General features: G+C 33.2%; 1 protein-coding gene across 1 annotated transcript; it reads right to left on the bottom strand.

Moving 5' to 3' along the window:
• Positions 1-1,083: 1,083 nt before the first annotated feature.
• LOC111602262 (cAMP-dependent protein kinase catalytic subunit 1) lies at positions 1,084-22,784 on the bottom strand. The gene is made up of 2 exons (XM_023319257.2): positions 20,929-22,784; positions 1,084-1,325 (listed from the first exon to the last, which is right to left on the bottom strand). The coding sequence occupies exon 1, from the start codon at positions 22,350-22,352 to the stop codon at positions 21,291-21,293; it is 1,062 nt and encodes a 353-aa protein (XP_023175025.1). The 5' UTR covers positions 22,353-22,784; the 3' UTR covers positions 1,084-1,325; positions 20,929-21,290.

The following is a 22,784-nucleotide window of genomic DNA, read 5'->3' as shown; positions in this document are numbered from 1 at the left end:
ACGCCTGATTTTTGTATTGTATATGTGAATATGTTGTATATGTATATATGTATTCGGTGAGTGCGCTTACTTTTAGGTGCCACTGTTAATGAGCGTGTGTATGTGTGTGAGTGTATATTGGATGTTGATTAACTTTCGGCTGTTACGCAACCACAAATGTTGTGTGTGTGTGTTGGTTTATTGTTGCACGTCGTCGCTGATTGTACAACATTTATAGTACATATGTATCGTATGTCTAAGACGCCTAAAACATCAAGAGCTAAACGCAAGCTCCAGCTGATAGCAGATTACAATTTCTTTTCTCTCTTTCTTAACTTTTTCTTTTGTTTTTATTTTTGGTGTTGTGGGCGCATAAGAATTGCAGTTCTTGGAAAGTTTTCTTTTGTTTTTGGCGGCTTTTGCAATACTGAATAAATATGTTTTTCTTTGATCGCTAGACAGCACTATATGTGTGCGCTTTAAACATTTGACAACACTGTTGCTGCTAGTTAACCAACACTGACTGCATTTAACTGCTTATGCGAATTTATTTTACTTATTTTTTTTTAATTTAAAATTTTGTTTTTTTTTTCTTGATTCACTTTTTCTGACCTGTTTTGTTTTTTATTCGCATTTTTAACTTTAATTTTAATATGTGAGAACCGTACCTAATGTGAAATTAATTAGCTGTTTGTTTCTGTCCGATTTCGCTTTTAATTTCTTTTTTATTATTCTTTTTTTATATTAAGTTGGTTTTTTTTCAAGCCCACTAAGTGCGCCATAATTTTTTTTTTTTGTTTTTTACATTTTACGTTTGTTAAATTTATAAATTAATAAAGCGTTTCATACTTTCACAAATAGTTGTTGTTCTTCTTGTTGCCAGCTGATAATTGAAAATAAAAAAGTTCTTTAGCCCAATTTAGCGAAGTTCTTGTTTCGTCTTAGCCAGATTTGGTAATCATATTTCATGTTTTCATTATTTGTGTGTGTTTTCAGTTAAACTAAACTATGTACTTTACAACTAAATATCTGTAGTCTCGTGGTTATACTAAACGCTATATGTTATGAATGATTATTTATGTATATGCCATAAGGTTAAGTTACCTATTACACTCTTGATTTTGATATTATGATTATTATTATTATTGTTGGTTACCCTCCACTTTTTAGCTGTTTCGCTCTCTAACTTCCAAGTTCTTTATTTTTAGATATAAGAAATGTATTCTTTATCAAGTTTTCAATAAATTTTGTGTGTTGTTCTGGCCTCGAAAGTTCGTTGACCAGTTGTGGGAGAGGAGTCTAAGTTCCATTTAAGGTAAACGCTGCTGACATATTTCGTGTATGCACTGCAAGAGAATAAATAATAAATTAGTTTCCAGCATTTTAAAATATTTAAGTTTACTTAAATTTATATGCATAAGTCTTGTATATATAAATCTTAGACTCCATTCATTATGCATAAACATTTATTTCTCTGCCAATCAACAATTTTGTTTTTATTTCTATGTCTTAGGACAGCCTTGACTGCCTCCAAATTTGTGTGGTAGACACTTCCTATTTGAGTTTTTTAACCTCAGTCTCTGACTAGAAATCATAAAAAGCCGTAACTTAGACGAGCTCTCAATAACCATAAAACGCTAAAGTTTGACTCAGATTTTGATGGACCGTTGATGGTCTTTTGCTGCTTGCTTTTTGGGCAGACAAACTGTTGCCATGGTTTTCAAGACATAATGCATTGAGAAGTTCAAGGTTGAAATATTTTGATGAAATAGGTTAAGAGTAAGCAAAACTGGTTTGCAGAACAATAATGATAAACTAAAATAACTTTATTTTTAAATTAATAAAAATAAAAAAAATTATTTTATTAGAATATTTCTTACATTTTTTTTAAGAATTTTGATAGTATATTTATACGTAATGCAAACATTTCAAGATAAAAATAATTTTGATCAGAGATATGTAAGCGGAAGGTATGAATGAACTTATATAAATTATACAAAACGGGTCTTTAATACTACTAAATATAAATTATAGTTGTAGCATATATTTAAAATATATTCTACGCCCAACTTTAATTCACAATAATTAAAACTGAAAAGCTAAAGATGATGAAAAATCAGAAATCAATATACTCCATAATTTTTATATTCAAACAAGTTATATATAAATTCTTAATTAATCTCTAATATTTAGTGCAATGTAACTAGTCATGCCACACGCATTGCTTGCCAGTCATTAATTAATATTTTGCCCACATAATTGCAATCAAATCAGTATAGAAATATATAGACTCATGCCTCAGCTAATATTTGTTATATTTTGCCATAACATATTGGCACACACACAAACATACATATATACATATATATATTTATATTATATATATACCTTTATAGATTCTGCTCCTTATCAGCCTCGCACACACACCAAACAGTCTGCTGCCTGCTGTTGGGTGCCTCTGACGTAAGCAGCTGGGCGTGCTATATTAAATCTTTTTTTTTTTGTTGTCCAAAAACAATAACAAAGCGAAAAGACCGAAAAACGTAACAAAAACAACATAATAAGGCAAGTTGAAGTACTTTAATCGAGTAAGCGCAACTGCCAGATATCCTGTAGGAAGCTACCAACTGACAAGCTTCCTTCTTCTACCACATACCCAACAACTAGCACAGACACGCAGCTCTTCTACTCTGCCTCTTCTTTCTCTTCCCTTATTACATGCACAACATTTTTAGGCTCGTAATTGGAAGCGCGCAGCTAAGCGCAGGACTATAGATTACATTTTTTATTTGCATTTGTGGGATTTTGGGTAAGATCTTTAAAAAGGTAAAATGCTCTTTAGTTAAGAAACAAATATAGTACACCTAAAGAGCTTTCAGAGGAATTGTGTGAAAAGCAAATGTACGATATCATAAAGAAGAGAAAAATATATTAAATATATATTCTTAGATAAAATATAAAAATTTATTGTATTACACAGAAATTATATAGGAAACTAAGAAAAAAAAGGGGTTATTAAAAATAACATATTAATATAATATATCAAGATCAATGATCAAGATAACATGTTGTATCACTCGAACGCCATTCTGTCTCCTACCAAATACACTTGCACATAACCAATCTACCCTTCATTAAGCGCATTCAATGGGTGCAGCGTGTATAAAAAGAGACAGCAAAAGTTTTGTATTTTCAGGCGGCCTTTTATCGCTGAAACAAAAGCCGTCATTGAGCAAGCCGGCGACGGGCTGTTGCCTACACCCACGCTATAACATCACTAACAACAACAACAACAATGCACTATGTAACAGCAAACATTGAAGAGCAAAGATATATAATAGCATACCTAAATATATATATATATATATATATAATACCATATATATACATATATTTATATATATATATATATGCAGCGTCAAATCTACAAACTCTTCTAGTGTGTTGTACTTGTAGTCATATATAGTATTACATAAACTCCATTAAACATTGTTGAGCGACCTGGCATGCGTCACAATACAATAAACGGCTCTATTCACAGCTCGGACAACGGCTACGAAACAAAACTTTCACTTGTTGAGTGAATTTTGTTGTTTTTTCTTTTGGCCTTGAAATATCATAATGCCTCTTAAATAGCAAAGAAATGTGCATGAACTGAAAGGCATTTGGAAAAAATAAATGGTTATTGCTGAATAGACAAAAAAAATTGTAAATGCTTTAAATATTTCCTGGCAAATTAAATCATATTTAACTACATTAAAGTTGGAGTGCGAAATAGGTTTGGGAGTAATTACGTTAAGCATACTACAAATTAATCCTATTTGAAAGTTAAAAACCTATTTATGCTCGTTCAAATAGTGAAAAGTGTATATTGGTACTGCAATGGCTTCGGATGGACACCAAATCCGTCTATGGGTAATATATAATATACAAATATATAAAAGATATATCTACAGCCATTGTGGGTGTGACCAACATAATAAGTATTATGATAAACTATTATTAAATATTAATTTTGACCTTCTCATAAAGATATGTTTATAAAAATGCACGATAAAAAGTAAAAGTTATCAGTATATACTCTTAAAAGTCTTATCTAAGAATATGTTGCTAGCTAAAATTAGTCAAGTATTTTTCTTCTTTTTTTATCTACACAGATTTTAAGATACGAAACTGTGTAATTTAGCAACGACAACAAAGTTTGATGTAATTATGGTGACTGCTAACTTTAAAATAAATATGACTTCGGAATCAAGCTCACTCGACTTTGGTACTTTCCCATTTCTATCTGAAAAAGTCACAGCCCTATCACAATTTAATGTATGTTAGTCCAAATTAGAGACACATTTGCTTGACAAGGCACGTATGTCTTATCAAAAGCGTCAGTTGCCAAGTAACTGATTAAGTAGACTCAACTAACTAACTAACTAACACATTTATGTATATTATATGCATAAAAAGTTTAAATAACTTAAGTAATTGAGTCTTCAGCGATGTGCACAGAGCTCAAAAAGCTCAAAAGCCAAACCATTTGCAAAGTTATGGTGCGCCCTCTCTCTCTTTCTCTCTCCTTCTCTCTCTCTCTCTCTGTCAGTATTTTTTGTATCTGTGTTTTTAGCAACTCTTTGCTGTTTGTTTTTTTTAATAAGGCCAGCTGAGTGCACTACAGCTTGCTGCCTGCCTCTCGCGCTGCTGACCTTTTTACCTGCCCCTCAATTCCCTGCATATTTCATGAGGCAGAGCAACACAGAGACAAACTGCATTTTAAAAATGCGTAATTATCACCTGGGGAAAAGCAACAGCTCGACGGACTTAACGGCACAACAACTGGAAACTGCCTAACTATATATCCTACATACGAATGTGTAGCCATAAAGATATCATCTACTTTACGTAGATATGATGTGGAAGCAAAATGGAGGAAATAGTGGAGGCTTGTTTTACGTTATGCGCCAGTACATAAATAAGCTGATCATATATCACGCGCTACTCAATATATAAAATGTTAACCAAATGTTAAACAAAGCGAAATATAGTGAAAATATCATAAATACCATAAATCTTCAGGACAAGCAAGCATATTAGAGAAGTCAATTAGATAATTGGGCTAAATAAGCAAGAAGCATAGAAAGTTGATATAAAATACTTTGACACCCTGTTCCTATTATTGCAGCAATATAATATATATATATAAAATGTATCAATATAAATAAAATAAAAGAATAAGAAAAGAGGAATATATAATACCCTGGCACAAAAGCCAAGATAGTATTGGTACATTCAACTAGATAAATGGTGACAAAATGCAAAACAGAATATCTTAAAAACTTTTCATAAAGATCTTCGATACTCTAACTGTAGAGCCAAGTAGATATATCAGTTCAGTAAACAACAGAAGCAAGTTAATCATATTATATCTATAAAATTGTATTACTGTAAATCATATAAAAGACTGTGGGAAGTTAGTTAAAATATATAATTAATACCCTATCCAAAAGAGTTTATTACTGAACTTAAACTCAAGCAAAAGCTAATCATATTTTCTTTACATAAACTTTTTAGCAAGAGACAAATGAAAGCGCGAGAAAATTTGAGACAAATGCATTTCATAGCCCAACTTTAGAGTCTATCGGGTATTTTAATGCTAATCATTAGAACATTTCACAATTCTATTTGCATAAAATATTATATACTTATATACCCTTGAAGCTTGATTTGTGCAAGTAGTGCAGTGCGGGTATTTAGAAGCTGAGTGAATGTAGCTTTATTTAACTGTTTAATCATGCCATGAATCATTTGCAACTCAATTTAATTACTTCAATAGAAGTTTATTTCGCATGCGAGAGCAATGACTTGTGCACACACAACCCAATTGTAATACCCTAACTACTTGGCGCATTAATGTTTGCTGTCTGGTCACACTTTGTTATTGTTTATGGTTCGATTCTATTGAAATGCAAACAGAATTGAGTAGCTATACTGGTCAAAGCAGACAGACAAACAAATGGAAAGACATCAGAGACACTGAGACAGACAGATGGATAGATACATGAATATATGCATAAATGTGAGTGTGTATGTGTGGTCGCAAATCGAAAATAGTTTGCGAATCGTCAGCCACAAGCATTTTGTTCATTTCATTTTCATGATATTTGCAGTCTATATCTTGAGTAAATATGTGTATAGAGTGTTGTTTTTGTTTCTTATTTGTTATTGTTGCTTCTCGTTTAAGATATTTCGAGCTTGTCCACTCGCTAGCTAGCCGGGCGTGTTGATTTATTAAAATGTTCCAAGCGTGCGAAGGAGGGGCGCAAGGACAGGGAGGTTGTCTACATATATATGAATTTATAAATTTGTGTGTGTGCATAATTCATGCTTATATAATTTAATTTATATTCATATGATTTTATTCACATATATATATATATATTTTTAAAATATTTTGTATATTTGTCGACAAATTGTGAGCAACATATTTGTCATTGCGTGTAGGTCAAATATGTTGCGAGAGAGAAAGAGAGAGAGGGAGCGCGCGCTTTTAGTTAAGTGCGCTTCATAAAGTTATTCGTTTGGAAAACTTTTGTGTTTAAAATATGTAGCAAAGATAGCTAGCAATTTAGACTTATCAACTTTGTACACATCAGATAAAAATGTATGCTCAAGGCTATTCAATTATTTTTCGCTACGATGCTACAAACATTCAAACTAAAATGCTCAACCTCTGGGAAAATTTTTTCTTCTTTAATGTTAATTACAATCTAAGCGAATAAGATATATAAAAAGAGAAAAATTTTAAACTTTCTAACTGACATTTCATTGAAACTTTTACTTTTTTGTAAATAAACAATTTTAAAACCAATTTATTTTTTATACATTATATAAAGCACTATTGTAAAATTGTCAGCAATTGCAGTAATATTTTTTATAGATAGCGCTACCTTCAGGTTCTTCGCTAAGGCTTAATATTTTCTATATCATTTGAGTTGTAGTACTGCAACTTTTTTATTAAAAAACTGTTCTCTAAAGAAATATATATTATATTTTTATCATATATTTATATTTTTTTATCATCTCATCATTCATATTGTTAATAATTAATTTTAGGAAAGGGAGATGAACATTGAAAATTATGATTTATTTGGAGGAGTGACTATATAATAAGCACGCAGAGATATCTTTTGTAAAAACTTTCTGGTCAAGGTAACTTTCAAAATTACCTAGTTAAGATGTAGATGTGGAAAAGTGTCAAATCAAAAAAAACATTTACTGAGATGCAATTGGCGACGCAGAGTATACTTTCTTCTACAGCAAAAGTTGAATAGAATAAGGGACCAAGCTCGCCAAAAAGGTAGTGTCAAAGATAATACCAAAGTGGAGGCAATATGAAAAGGTACAGATGCTTGCAAGAGTCAATAATTGAACAGGCAATGCGACGACAAAAACACTGAGAATTAAAGCACATAGAATTGCTCCACCTTTGAGATAAATTCCGGATGACGCCCAGTTCCAAAATAAGAGGCAGCTCAAGAGAGAGAAGGGTTTTTAGTCAGACAATTCGGTCATTGTGCGACCTGGCTGACAGTGCATACAGCATTTTTACCTACCTAACTCACAATATTGCGTATTATTTCAAGTATTTTTCTCTTTTGTTTTTATCAAAGTTGTTCTTCTACCAAGACAATATTTTAAGCTTGAATTCGAAAGCTAATCCTACGATATTTTAAAAGATTAGAATTAAAATTCTTTCTTAAACATCTCTTTAGCACAAGCATCTCGAAAAATCCATAGCTTCTTCGTTAATTAAATGACACTAGGGAAAAAAATTTGCATTCGGCAAGTGTTGATGAACGCACTTTTGGCCTTTTCATCTGGCATTCGGCGCAGCATTCAGCGCTTATTGGGGCCATTTAAGAAAATTATTTAAGTTCATCAAAAGAATATTTATATATATATTTATTTGTGTGTGTATGCGTGTGTGTTGAATGGCGTCAGATTTGCTGAATGCTAAATGCTAAATGCTGAAGTTCAACAAACGCCCAAAATTTCTGCAACTCGTTATCAACAGTTTGAGTTCTTTCATTGTTATCATTCATCTGCGACTGACTCTGCTCTATTTGTTCCCACGCCCACTTGAGAAACTTAAGTGTTCAACGCTTTGAACTCTCAACTTTTTCAATAACAGAACCAAGGCGAGTGCTGGGCGAAGCAATAAAAAAGAGCGACAATTAAAAGGCATTCAATATCGTAAAATCACAGCGTGGAAAACTTTTGCGGCCAGGCAACTGGAAAAAAATACACACATATATGTATACATATACAATCATATAAAATACGTTGCGGCCGTCGTATCTAATGTCAATAAACTTGTTGGCTTTGAAATTTAAATCAATTTTCGGGCCAAGCGAAAACAGAGAGCGTGACCAAGCGAAAAAAAATGAAAATACAAAGCAGAAATCGATTGAGGCCCTCGAGACGAATCAATTAAAATTTGGTTTGAAGCTTTCCAGGGAAATGGAAATGGAAAATGACAAATACATTTTAAATGTCAGCCTGGAAATGAACAGGAAACGGAAGCCGAACATGGACTGGGCAAGAGCAGGACACTTGAACACTGTGAACACAACTCGAGGGCCAGACGCGTGAATTAAAAGCAAATTTCAATTTTTGCAGTGGCATTGACGGTGCTGCTACTGCTGCTGCCATTGTTGTTGTCGTTGTTGCTGCTGCTGTCGCTTTTGTTGTAACAAAATTAACTACGAAAGTAATTAAAGGCTAAGAGCAGCCCGGAGAAGAGGCAGCACAACTTGAGCCCCACAGGCACTGTGCGCCATGTAAAGGAAGTGGCCCGGGAGGTCAGAAACTCAACTTGCGCGCGCATGAAGGCAATTAACACAACAAACACACACAAACGCAACGCGTTTAGAGGGCTGTTCAACAATGAAAGATAATATGTTTTCAAATTCAAATAGCTCTGTTAATAAGACTGAAAATGGGAGTGAAGTTTATGAAGCATATAAAGTATAGTTAAGAATTAGGTATTAAAAGCTTATCTAGTTAAGCAGCAGATAGTCCGAGGCTAGAGCTCAAAGAGTTCAATTAATAGAAATATTTTCTAATTTAATAGTTCCACAAATTTCCTTAAAAATAAAACATTTGTATTTTAATTTTATCAGAAGCTGATGAATTACCTAGCTTTAATTAAACTGAGTTTACTTTCAACTGCTGAAACTGCACCTAGCAACGAAGTAAGTTGAAACTTTCGGTTACGTGATTTGCACTAAGTCACTTAGACCTAGAAATTGACCGCTGCATCGAAAAAATAAAATTATTTACAACTATCAACCTTTACTTATTTAAATTTATTTATTTATTTACTTTTATATATATATATATATATATATATAGAATATATATATATATATATTTTTATGTAGAAATTATATAATAAATAAATATTTAACACATATAATATATATTTTAATAATAAACAATATTGTTTTATAGAATTTTCAAATTTTGTTCTTTATTTTTTGTTGTTTAATTTTTAATCATCACAAATAAATTATTAAAATAATCTAAAATGTACAACAAAAAAGATTTCTGTTTTGTAGAAAATCAGCTACTTGTGTATTCATTTTAATCTAATATGTAAATAAATATGGAAATAAATATATAAATAAATATATTCACTTTTATAAATATTTTTAAATAATACTTTTCGCTCTAAAAAGTAATTGTTAAATTCATCTAAAATTTACAAAATTGAAATTGTTATCTTTCCCTAATATTTTATATTTGATTAGTAGCACAAAATTGTATTTAAATATTTAAGTATCTGAATTTGAATTTAAATGTAGTAGTTAAACGATAAGACAATGTATTTTCTTTAAAATTCAATTTATATTATAACGAAAAATTGCGACTAATTGAGATAGCTGAATATTTATATTATATCTCAATGAAACTAAAGTGGATGGTTGACGATTAATTTATTTAAGTTAGTAAGCACAGTTAATATCAATTAAGCTTCAACTAAATGTTCTGTGAAATCTAGTTAAGTGCTGCATAGTTAGGTTTCTACAGGACAGCCCTCGCACTGAGGTTGGGACTGAGGATGGGGCTGAGGTTGAGGCTTACACGCAACAACGCTGCCGGCGCACAATTTGTGCGCTGCAATAAAATAAAATTTAAATTTGAAACAGCAACAGCAACAGCAGCAACAACTGACAGGCTAAAGGAAGCTGTTGCTTTCTCATTTTTGCCAACACGCAGCGCACTCATTCTGTGGCTGCGAGTAAAGTGCACTTGTGTGTGTGTGGCTGTGTGTATAGGCGTGAGAGCCATACAGCTGAGCTCACTCGCTAGCATCGTCATTCATCGTCATAGCTTGTGCCGGGCGTACACTCAACCTTCCCACGCCCTGCTCTCTCCACACAACATTTATTGTATTTTCTGCTACATTTTTTTGCTCTCATTTTGCTGGTAATTATGATAAGACAGTAATTACATTTATCTGTTGCTAGCAGTCTGCACAACTCAACTTCCACAAGAATGCCCGAGAGCGCGCGTGGGTCGTGCATAACGCTGCGTATGCGTAATATATGTGCATGCCATACATTAAGTATACACCCGCTGTCCAAGGCAAGTCAAGAGCATTTGCTAAGTAAAAATTACTATAAGCAGCTGACCTTCACGCGTACAATATCTAAACGTCTTCTCTACTGCACTTAGTTATAGAATTTTGTATTTCTTTAGCGCTTATACAATTTCCACGAATGCGTAGTTTGATATTTATAGCAAATATCGTTTACAACGATCAATCATATAGAGCCCATCTATCAGACAGACATTTCCATACGTAAGAAGCAAATGTAATTAAACAGCCAACACAACCTCAGGCACATGCACACACACACACACTCTGGCACTTTCGAGATGCAGACATATTGAAATACTACGGAAAAATGATAGCTTAATTAGAAACACTGAAGAGCAAGGAATAAATTTTAATTTTTTTACAAAGTCTTAACTTTATTAATATTTCTTGTAATTTGTTATTCCTAGAACTATTACATATATAAAATAAAAAATTAATGCAAGTAAAATACAATATAAAATAAATATAATTATATAAATATAATATAAATTATATGAAATATAAGAAATAAACATGAAACACATAAGTAATTTATATCAATTGGGTTTTTTTAATATTCTTCAAAACAAATGTAAACAAAGAAATGAATACAATATAATATAATATAATATAATAATAATAATAATAATATTTCATCCACAATTTACATAGTAATTTTTATTAGCAAAGCCCCATTTCTTGTTGGCCAGTGTTAAAATGAAATAAATAGCCATACAGAATTCTCAACAAATAATTAATCAATAATTTCGCCTTTCGTGTAACATTTGACTACACGAGAGATGAGCTGAGGGGCTGGGCATAGAGACAAGAATGAAAAATACAAAAAAATGAGTTCAATTAATTTGCTGGCAAGCACCTGCTTTGGCATTCGGTTGCATGCAGACAACGCCCTGCCTCGCCCCACCTCGCGCACGCCATCCATAGCTGTAGCCAAGCGCTCGCTCCACTGTCTAATGTCAACGCAATAACAAATAATTATTATTGATTACATGTCATTTGTATTGATGTACAAAGAGCGAGCGAGGGAGTCTTTAACAAATTCAATTAGGCACACGACTCGCTTCTAAACACAACAATAACATTTATGCAGACTGTGTGTTGGCCATTGCAATACATGCACAAAATACCTATACATACATATATGTATACGTATTTGTATGTATTTATATATAACAGTTGTTGTTGGCCGCTTGCATGACGTCTTTGTTATCAGGCCAAAAATGAATGGCTTATGTAATGCGCGCAGTTAGTATTAAAATAAAACAAAAGCCAAAAGCAAGTCCAAACATGCCAGCAGCTAGGGTGCATATTCTTAACCCATTTCCCAGGTACGTAAAGCAAGTTAAAAAAATAACCTCAGAAATTAGAATAAGTATTGGAATTCAAATTAGAATCTGAATAGTTTGCTGCTCTGCATTAATTATTGCAGTTTTTGTCTGTTGGCAACACTAGTCGATTTGAATTGAATTTAATTTATTTAGTTTTTTTTTAGGCATGACAAAAAACAATATCAACGCTAGAAAAACAAACAGAAAAATAACAAACGTCAAACGTTTTTTTTTTGTTTTAATTTTTTGATAAGCCATCGAAGGGGTTTACACTTGACGTCTATTTGGCATTCGCTGTGGACATTCTCAACATTTCGCATTTGTTATCATCGCAAAGTGTTGCACAATTCAAAGCTAACAACAACAACGATAATTAATATAAAAAGATTTTAGTTTGAACAGCTGATATGATATGCAGCTGTTTATCTATTAGCTAAGCTAAAGACAATATCACAATATTCGACTTAACACATATATGTTATTCTTGGTCTTGGAATTAAATTGCAAAGATTCAATGGCAATTTTGAAATTATTAAATAGGGGTTTTATTTAATATTTGAGAATTATATATATATTTTTTTTACAAAAATTGATAGTTTAGGGTAGGTAAAATGGAAGGGTATACAAAATGATTGTGACGTTATGAAAGAGGAAAAATACTCTTAGTCTTTTCAGTATCATCAATAACATATTAGAAAGCATCTTATATGTTTTGAAATAACAAAAATCAATAAATTAAATATATTAAGATGATACCCAGGTACAAATATAGAACACTATAAATTCTGTATATTTCGCACAGTCTACACTAAAATATATATTTTTGAAAATAGAAACTTGTTTTTTAACAAATCGACACATATTTTTTTCATATTCATCAAAATTAAATCATGAAGCACAACAGAAATATCACATAGAGAACTAATTAACTAATTAACTCTTACATATTTTCTAGCGTACATTATCTAACATAACGTACAAATTTTTGAAATTCAAACTGGCAGATCTTGAATAAAATCAGCCCACTTTACTTTTTAACGCTTTTTGCTATAATTTTTCCCATAGTAATTCGCAACCGGTTCACACCGCATCAAATAGGATTCCCGCTGCCTGCCAAATGAGCTGCATAGACAGCAGCTTCCGGCAAAACAACAAACATGTGTGCATCGCGAACGATACGTAACATGCAAAATAACATACAAAAGAAAAATAGAATAAATAAAAAAAAAAATAAAACTGAAAGCTAAGCGAATTTTCAATTTTCATTGTTTTGCCTTTTTCATGTTCGATTCTATTTTGCTAGGCCATAAATATTGAATGAAAATTGCATTGCAAAATGTATAAGCCAAAGCGACATAGAGAGCAACGAAGCGAAGCCAGCACACAAAAGGGGTAGAAAGAGAGGGAGGCAGAGTGAGGGCAGTGGGCAATGCAAAACAGGGCAAAATGTACGCGTTTTATCTGTCATGTACACACAACGACAAAGTGTAAATAAAATAAAAAAAACGACAAAAATAATTGCAAAAATAAAAACAAAAAGTAAAAAAAAATTAACATGGCGACAACGACGACGTGTGCGTTATTTAAATGACAATTGTTGTTGTTGTTTTCATTATTGTTGCTGTTTTCTGTTTCGGTTGTCTCAATTTAAATGCTTTTTTTCAGTATTTTTTATAGCCATGCATTCGCATGCCGCTCCTAACAAAAACTCGTTTTCGCGCAAGCTCTAGCAAAAAAATAATAATAAAATAACAAAATGCAAAAGCAAAAGAAACAAACAAAATAATATATTCGGCTAACAGAGAAAATCGTTTAATTTATTCTCGATGCGTATGAAAAAAAAAAACAAACGCAAACGCAAACTCGATAAGCCAACTCAGAGTGTGGAGCATTCGTTTTGCTTTTCACTCGACGCGTTGCTCATTCGGCTCGTTGACACAGCCCGTTAAGAATTAATTATGAATGCGAATACCCTTGACGAACGAAGCACACACAAAAAACAACAAACTAAACAAAATACAATAAAATTAAAAGTAAAGAAAATAACAGAGAAGAAACAACGGCAAGCGGTGTAACTATGTCATCACGTGAGCCGACCAACATCTGTGAACTCCCAGAGAGTTAATAATCAGCATTGCTTAGCCATTTACACAATTCCTACTCTCGTTCGTATTACTACTCGTTGAGTTATAGCTGACGCGTTGTAATAGTTAATAAGCTAAATGCTAATTAGCATGTGCAGAACAAACAGAACACTTAAATACACAAATACTGGAGAGCTAGAGAATTGAAAGCTTAAGTTAACCGTGCGACTTTAACAGTCTGATTGGATTTTGATAATGGAATATTCAACAAATATATTGGAATTTACAGTCATGGAATAAAAATTGCTACCACGTACTGATATATTCAAGACAATAGAATATAAAATACTTGATGTGAGACGTACAGTAACGGAATTGATTATTATATTTTCTAATTGGAATAACTGCGTAAAATTTGATTTACAGTTAATGTAAAAATAGTTGACGCTCTATAAAAATTGATATGTCTAGCAGAAAAAAACTTTTAAATTTAGATTTTTTTTAATTTATAAAATGTTATTAAACACATTTCATCATTTTATAAATTTTTTTGGATAGGTTTCAATTTTTTTTTTATAGAAATTAATTTTATAATTATTCAGTAGACCTTGAGAATGAGAAACAAAATACAGAAAGGTCAGCTAACTAGAAGAGCATTAAATTCAAGAACTATTGTGTTTTAATATAAATTTCTTTAACAAAATTATATTTTAACTTTTATTCTTTTTTTATTCTTATATCTATATATATATATATATATTTATATATAGATAGAAATGTTTGTTTCAAAAAGAATTTAAGGAATAAAGAATTACTAAACACTGTCCAAGCTCTTAACACTTTCGCTCTTTATTTTTTTTAAATTTATATTATATGATCTATGATCTTTATGATATATGTATATATGATATGATATATGATCTTTATTTACTGCTTTTTATACTTTTTGATAGAGCATAACTGTTTCGTTGTATTCTTCTAAGTTGCTTATAATTTTTATGCAAGCCGTTGTTTATTGTGAATTCAGCGCATTTTAATTTTTTTTCTGTTTTTTTTTTTTTTGCTATTACTGACACTATAATGATGTGGCTATTGTTGTTGTTGTTGCAGCTGCTGCTGTTGTTATTAGTGGCTGCAGCGCGTGCGTGTTTGCTAGTTGATTTGAGGGCACTGTTACAAGGCTACCCAGCCTGCTCAGAGTCTCTGGCCGTGTCTGTCTCTATGTGTTTCTAGCTTGTCAGCCGGCCAGCCCCCAGTTGGCCAGACAACGTCTCAGCGCGTTGGCAGTTGCATTTTTTTTCTATGCGCAGAGATTTATGTGGATGTTATTGCAGCAGCAGCAGCAGTTGTTGCATCTAAACTTGGTTTCTGGTTGCTTATTGGAGCGACACAAATGTGCGAGCAACGAATTTCGTGCGTGTTCTAAACGAGTTGCCGTGGCGAATGTTAAAATTATTGCTACTGCTGCAGTTGTTGTTGTTTCTACTGCTGAGTGGCACCCAGCAGCGATTTGAACTTATACTGTGCAGACACTTGAACCAAATTTGACCCCATTTCACCCAACTAATCAGACAGTTCCGCCCCAGTAGAAGACGAGACAAGAAGATATGCAATACTTTTACCCACTAACTGTATTACTAACTGTATTAAAAGCGGGGCTAATAAGAAATGACTACAAAATTGACTAATTTCAACAAAAATCCAATAAAAAGTAGCTCTATCTGGTTTAAATAAATAGCGCGTGTGAGATAATAAAACCTGTTAATTTATCGCTCACATTTCGTCAATTAGAATTTCAGTTTTTATATAAAAATGATTTCAGATAAGTATAAGTCTATGAATTATTGAGAGTGATGAAGAACTCACACTATCAAAAGTAAAATTAAAAGAAAGTTTCAGTTGATAGCGTGAGTTAAAAGACAATTGCAATGGCGTCAAATAAATGGATAGCTGTTAAATATTAATTCATAATATTATATTATTTTCATGAAAATCTATCAATTTCCTTTAAGCCAAATATGAGTTAACGGCTTAATTGAAGCTTACAGCGAGTGTCGGCCACTTGCTGCTGCTTAGGTAATGTCAAAATAATAAAAGTAAGAGTATTCTTATAGGGAATGCTCGACTAGGAAATACCTTGAACGATGTGTCAAGCTAATATTGAAAATATTCTCTCTAATATTAAATGAATTTTTATCTTTTAACAATAAGATTTTTATGTAACCAAATCAAAGTAATCATTTAGTGAGTTTGCTTACCGTTAATCTAGACATTAATTGTGTACATTTAAAATATAGCTTAAGCTATGTTAAAAATAAGTGAAAATCGGTATCAATTTGAAATAAATTTAAGCTTCCAGTTTTAATTCTTAGATTGTGTGGCTCTAACAGCAAGCGAAATTGAGTCAGATGAACCACACGAAGATATGGCACAAATGCAGAGACAAGAATAAAATATAATATTAAAATAAAATATATAAATATATAAATAAATAAATAATATTTAAATATAAAAATTATTTAATGTAAATTTACTACTAAAATTTTCATGAACACAACTGTACTTTTACCTAAAGGCAAATATACCCTATTTTTCTATAGGGCACAAAAATCACAAAAAATCTTAAAGTATTTAATAGTTTTCATAGAATTCACGTCTGAAATTATAAAGTTAAAACTTTATTTAAAAAGACTTAAACTGTCTTCGATGCACTTTGAAGTTTTTTTTTGAAAATAAATACATGGAGAAATACTTTTATACATATTAAGATTATATATGATAATAATATGGCAATGAAACACTTTGAAGTGTTTAAGAAATATTACATATGATATATAGCACTATAAGATTAGCTTCAATGCGCTTTAAACTGATTTAGAAAGAGTTCTAAGGTTAATAATAATTTATCTATAAGAATTTAGCTATAGGATGTCCCTATAAAGAAGTTGATCCCACTATATTATATATATTTTCTATAAAAATATTTTCCTAAATTACAATAAATAATATTGCGAAATAGTGAAGGCTAGTACAAAACATTTTTAAGAATATAAAAAGTGAACAAAAACAAAAGAAATGTGTACACAGAGTTTTATAGCTACCATAAAATTGATTAATATGTGAACATTGAATGGAATGTTGAGAAACTGAGGAATTGATAGAACTATTATCAGTTTAGATAATTATCATTAGGCAATATTTAGTTTACTATGAACTTTAACATCAATACCCTAACACAATATCCCTATTAGGCCTTAAAGCCTAAGTCTTAGTCATATCTAAGACAACGCGACTCATATATATTCATTGAGCACTTTGGAGGGGTTTATGTAAATAGGCAAATGCTTAAGTGCTAGTTGCTCAGACTATCGATATAATTGGCCACGGGGCTGAAAACGAAAAGTGAAACAAATAAAAAAGAAATGATTGATGAATACAATTTTTGTTTCCTTTTTATTTTTTTGTTTCCCTTCGAACATTAATTAGTGCCAATAAAATTGAGCAAGAAATGTGTCACATGAAGGAATGGAATAAACAAATTAGCAGAAGACAAGCCAGCAGAGCCTATCCAGAGGTCAGGCAAGGTCACGGTCAATGTGTTATATGAAATGCAGCTAAAGTATTTAGTATACAAATATTTCGTCTATTGTGGAGGTCAGCAGCAGTCTACACTGTATGCTTCTACTGACTCTTTAATGACGACGGCCCACGCCTTGACTTGTAAATTTCATAATTATAAATGTTTTATGTTTTCCTTTTTTTTTTTGTATATTTTCTTGACGTTTTATTCGCCTGTTACACGCATTTGCCGCACAGTGGCTGCTTATAATTTATTATTATATTAATAACGCGCAGCGTCTTGACTTTTAATGAAAAACCAACAACAATGCGTATTTGGCTAATGGGCGAAAAGCACGCGAAAAGTCAGAATGTTGCAGTCGGGTGTAACAGACTGCAAAATGGTTGTTGTTGACAACACAGAAACAGTTAAATTTCAACTATACAACAATCGCCCTAATGAACAGAACCAAAACTGAAGGTATATATATAGGCAGTCTAAAGTAATTTTCTTTTGATAAGGCCAGGTGTAAGTTTCTAGAACTTACAGATTGACCATAATACAATCATAATATTTGTTATGTGATTAATAACAGTTTACCAAGTTAATTTAGCCACGCCCTCAAGCTCTTCTTAACAGCTCATAATACCAGGCACCGCAGAAGCTTTTAGTTTAAATATCAATTTTCTATATTATTGTGCACAACTAATATACCCGTTTTTCCACTTAAAAAACGAGTATAAAAAACCATTTGTAACTGCAAAGCAAAAGCGCATAGAATTATGTATATATATTTAATATAAATACATATATACACAAATTTTCTATTTTGTTAGCCTTGCTGGCTTGACATTAGTTATGCTAAGGACAGCACAACACACATACATACAAAAGCACTCATGTACATACATACATACTCGACTGTCAAGGCAACCAAATGGGTCAAGTGTAAATATCAATATTTTGTGGCATTTTGGTCGCCAAGTTGATTTGGTTAAACGCAAAGTTCAATGCGAAAAGTGAGCATGAACAGAGAGAGTGAGGGAGAGAGTGAGAGAGACAGTGAGAGAGACAGGTAGCAAACTGAGGGCTGTGTTTTTGAGGCAAGCAAGAAATTTTCGTTCACGCAAAAGTTTTAATTACCAAAAAGTAAAAAAAAGATAAAAGAAATAACAATTACGTGTAGGGAAATTTTGTAAGAAGGGCTATAGCTATTATCTCTTCAGCAGACGCAAATTAATTAACCCAAATACTTGCATATTTTTAATTTATTATCAATCAGTCAAAGGCAGAGTTAATATAAATGTAAAAAATAACATAATATATATAAATAAAAATAAAATTTTTAAATGAATAACATTATTATATTAACATTATTAAACTTTAATATTTGTATTTTAATTATATTTATACATCAATATATTAAATTATTATTATTTTTTTAATTTAATATATATTTATTGTTTAAATAAAAATATTATCAGAGAAATATCTGTGGTTGTCATTGCAATGCTTTTATTTAAAGATGCATAACTTGTAATTCATAATATTTATATACATATATATATCTATACGATATTAGATAATACCTTTAATCTAATCTTTCGCCATATTATATAATGTGTTTGGCAGTAAAATATTCGTAGTCTACAACCACAAAGTATTCTATTACCACCTGTGACAGAAATTTCTTATCTAACAACGCATAGTTAGTGTCAAACGCGAATTATTTTCAACTCATTGATTCATTGAGCACTTTTGAACGATTGAAAAAAAAAGCTCTGACATTTAGCATTATCTCGAATGGTGTTTCCCAGCAACTGAAACGGCCAGAGTCGAGTAAGAGCACGTATTAGGAATTATTTCAATGGAAGGAACATGTGCTCAACATGTGGTGCGAGCAGGTTGCCAAAGCCTTTGTCGACCCACCGACACATATAGAGCCCGCCAAATACCAAGAAATTCGACTCACTGACAGCTGCAACGAGTCAAACTAATTAAAAGAATGACCGGCACGCTTTCAACAAAATGTGGGCAGAGTGAGATAATGAAGAGGGTGAAAAGCAGAAGCTGTCTAAAGCACAATCAGAACAATTTGAGTTGATGAACTCAGTTCGGGTTCGTGTGCTTAAGAAGCTGCTGCTGTGCTTCATCAACTTCAAGGTGCTGTCCAAAGGGAAACAAACAACCATCAATCGTAAATCATTTATGGAACAAAGTTTCCATCATTATCTATGCGTATATATCACAACACCGATCTCTTAGGGAATAGAATGTAAATATAGAGTGCAAATTACGTTTGCCTATATAAGAACACTATTTGAATGAAAGATAATACATCACTGATACCCTATACCCAAGTATGTGGCTGCACAAAACTGAATAAATAAAGCAAAAATCTGAGATTCATTTCCTATAGAATGCTCGCCTATCAAACCTTGAAGAAACCACAGGACCACAAAATTAATTTACTTTGATCAAATTTAGTTACCAAGTATCAGACTATACTTTTTCAATGGTTTGTGGTGGTTAAGTGAGCGCAATACTGAAACTAGAATAGAGCTAAAAGGTCAAATATATATTAACCTAAAATGCAAAAAACGCCTCTATGGCATTTTCAGCTTCTATCATATCTAGTTAAATTTTTATTTCTGCAATAACAGAAAGTACATTTTTTCTTCTATACAAGTCTTTTGAAAATGTTTGAAAATTTTATTTATCAGTGAGATATCGCGCGCTGAAAAGACTTCCGACAAGGTCAACTAACAGCGACAGGTTACTCTACGCGCCAATAGGTGGCGTGTGAGAAAGATACTAATTAAATTCAAGAGGCAATATCTTGGTCACAAATGAAGATTTTCTAGTAATTTAAAAGTAGTAATGAAAGCATACATTGCTGCTTGCATTTAACATTAAGACAGAAAAAAGACTTGACTGAAAAGACTTCAAATACACCTAATAATCACGTACTGATGGACTTGTTTTTGATTATCATATTTGCTGATATTAATATTTATTGTTGTTTGATTTATAAGGCATATTTATAACTTTTAATTGAAAGTTTCCGAACTTATAATATGTGTTATCTTAATATACATATATATGTACACAAGACTATACAATAAGAGTGATTCAATGCAATGTAAAGATGTCTCAGTTTGAGCTCCTCCAAATATATAATATATTATATATTTATTAATTATAACTATATTTAACTAGTTTAAATTTTATTATAAAAAAAATAAATAAATAGAATATCCTTTCTGAATGTTATATAATATCAATGCATTATAATGTAAATAATTCCAATTGGATACTCACTGTTATTTGTTATTTGTTGCGACTGGGTATGAAAAATCCAATTGGGGTTTCTTTTGATGTGTGTTGTGTTGTGCTGTATTGTATTGGTGTTGGTGTTTGTGTGTGTTGGGTTGTGTGTATGGGTATGTGTGTGTGTGATAAGTATATGACCAGCTAGACCCAAGTAGATGTAAAAGTTGCAGTTGCATTTGTAGTTGCAGTAGCAGTTGCAGTTGCAGTTGCAGTTGCAGCTGCAGTTGTAGCACTAGTAATAGTAGTAGTTGTAGTAAGTAGTAGACATATAGACGAGACGACGACGACGACAACAACGACGATGGTAACGAAGATGGTGACTTGAATGCGTGTTGTTGTTTGTGCATCTTCTAGAATTCGGCAAACTCCTTGGCGCACTTTTCGGTGCTGGAAATTCGCAACGCCTCCTCTTCGTAATCATCAAAATTGCTTGTATCCCCGGGACCTTTACACCGCGGTATGAACGGCGCTTCGATTTTCTTTTGGAAGATCGCAATCCAGTCCGTGGAGGCGAACCATTTCTGGTTCTTAATATCATTGACGCCTGCTTTCAGATTGCCATAGCGTTTGGTCAGATCCACTTGCAGTAGATTACGCAACAGATCCTTCAGATCGGAGCCAAAGTGCGAGGGGAAGCGCACCTTGCCAGAGACGATCTTCTCGTAGATCTGTATGGGTTGGTCCGCAAAGAACGGCGGATAGCCGGCTGCCATTTCGTAGACCAGCACGCCCAACGCCCACCAATCGACGGCCTTGTTGTAGCCCTTGGACAAAATGATTTCGGGCGCCAGATATTCAGGTGTGCCGCATAGCGTCCAGGTGCGGCCCTTGACCCGCTTGGCGAAGCCGAAATCGGTGACCTTCAAGTAGCCCTGCGAATCGATCAATAAATTCTCCGGCTTCAGATCGCGATAGATGAGGTCCAGATAATGCAAATACTCAAATGCGAGCACAATCTGTGCTGCATAGAAACGTGAATGCGGCTCCGAGAAGCGTCCGACTTTTCGCAGATGCGAGAACATCTCGCCGCCGGGCACATACTCCAGCACCATGTAGAGATTGGAGTTGTCCTTGAAGTGGTAGCGGAGCGAGACCAAGAATGGGAACTGTATCGCCTGCAGGATGCGCTTCTCATTGAGCGTATGCTCCACCTGCTTCAGCTTGACGACCTTCTGCTTGTCCAATATCTTCATGGCATAGTAGTCTTTTGTTGGCTTATGCTGCACGATCATGACGCGGCCAAAGGAGCCGGTGCCCAGTGTCTTGATCCTTTCGAAATCATCGAGCGCAGCCGTATTGGTTGGATTGCGACGCCATTTATCCTCAAACTCCTCCTTGGCCTGTTCAAGGAACTCCTTAACCGTCTCGGCGGCATCCACCTTCTTGTTGGATGTGGTCGCGTTATTGCCCATTTTCGAGATGGTGCCCGTCAACGAAGACAAACGAAACGTGGCGCTGGCCGAGACCTGAGCTTGAGGTGAGCTGTTGCTTTGGTTGTTCGCCAACGGCGGCTCCTCGCCAGAGGCAGCAGCTGCGTCTGTTTTGGCTACACCGGCTCCGACTCCTGCTTCGACTCCTGCACCCGATGCTCTGCCCGCTGCTGTTGCTGCTGCTGCTGTTGTGGTCGGCGGCGTTATTTTGTGGCTAGCGGCGGCTGCTTCCTGCTGTCCTCCACCTGCACCACCGCCTTCCTCCTCGTTGCTGTGCTGCTGCTGTAACTTGCCCTCTGATCCGCTGCCGCTGCCGCTTGCCGTTCCTGAACTATGATGGGATTTTTTCTTTTTTAGAAATTGTAAAATGGATTTAGCTATTTTGGCGAATTGATTAACAACGGTCAAAAGAAA

The sequence above is a fragment of the Drosophila hydei genome, unplaced genomic scaffold (genome assembly GCF_003285905.1).
Source record: "Drosophila hydei strain 15085-1641.00,03,60 unplaced genomic scaffold, DhydRS2 tig00000149-arrow-pilon, whole genome shotgun sequence".
NCBI lineage: Eukaryota > Metazoa > Arthropoda > Insecta > Diptera > Drosophilidae > Drosophila > Drosophila hydei.
Note: the sequence above shows the minus strand (reverse complement) of the source record. Positions and strands in the feature narration are given on the sequence as shown.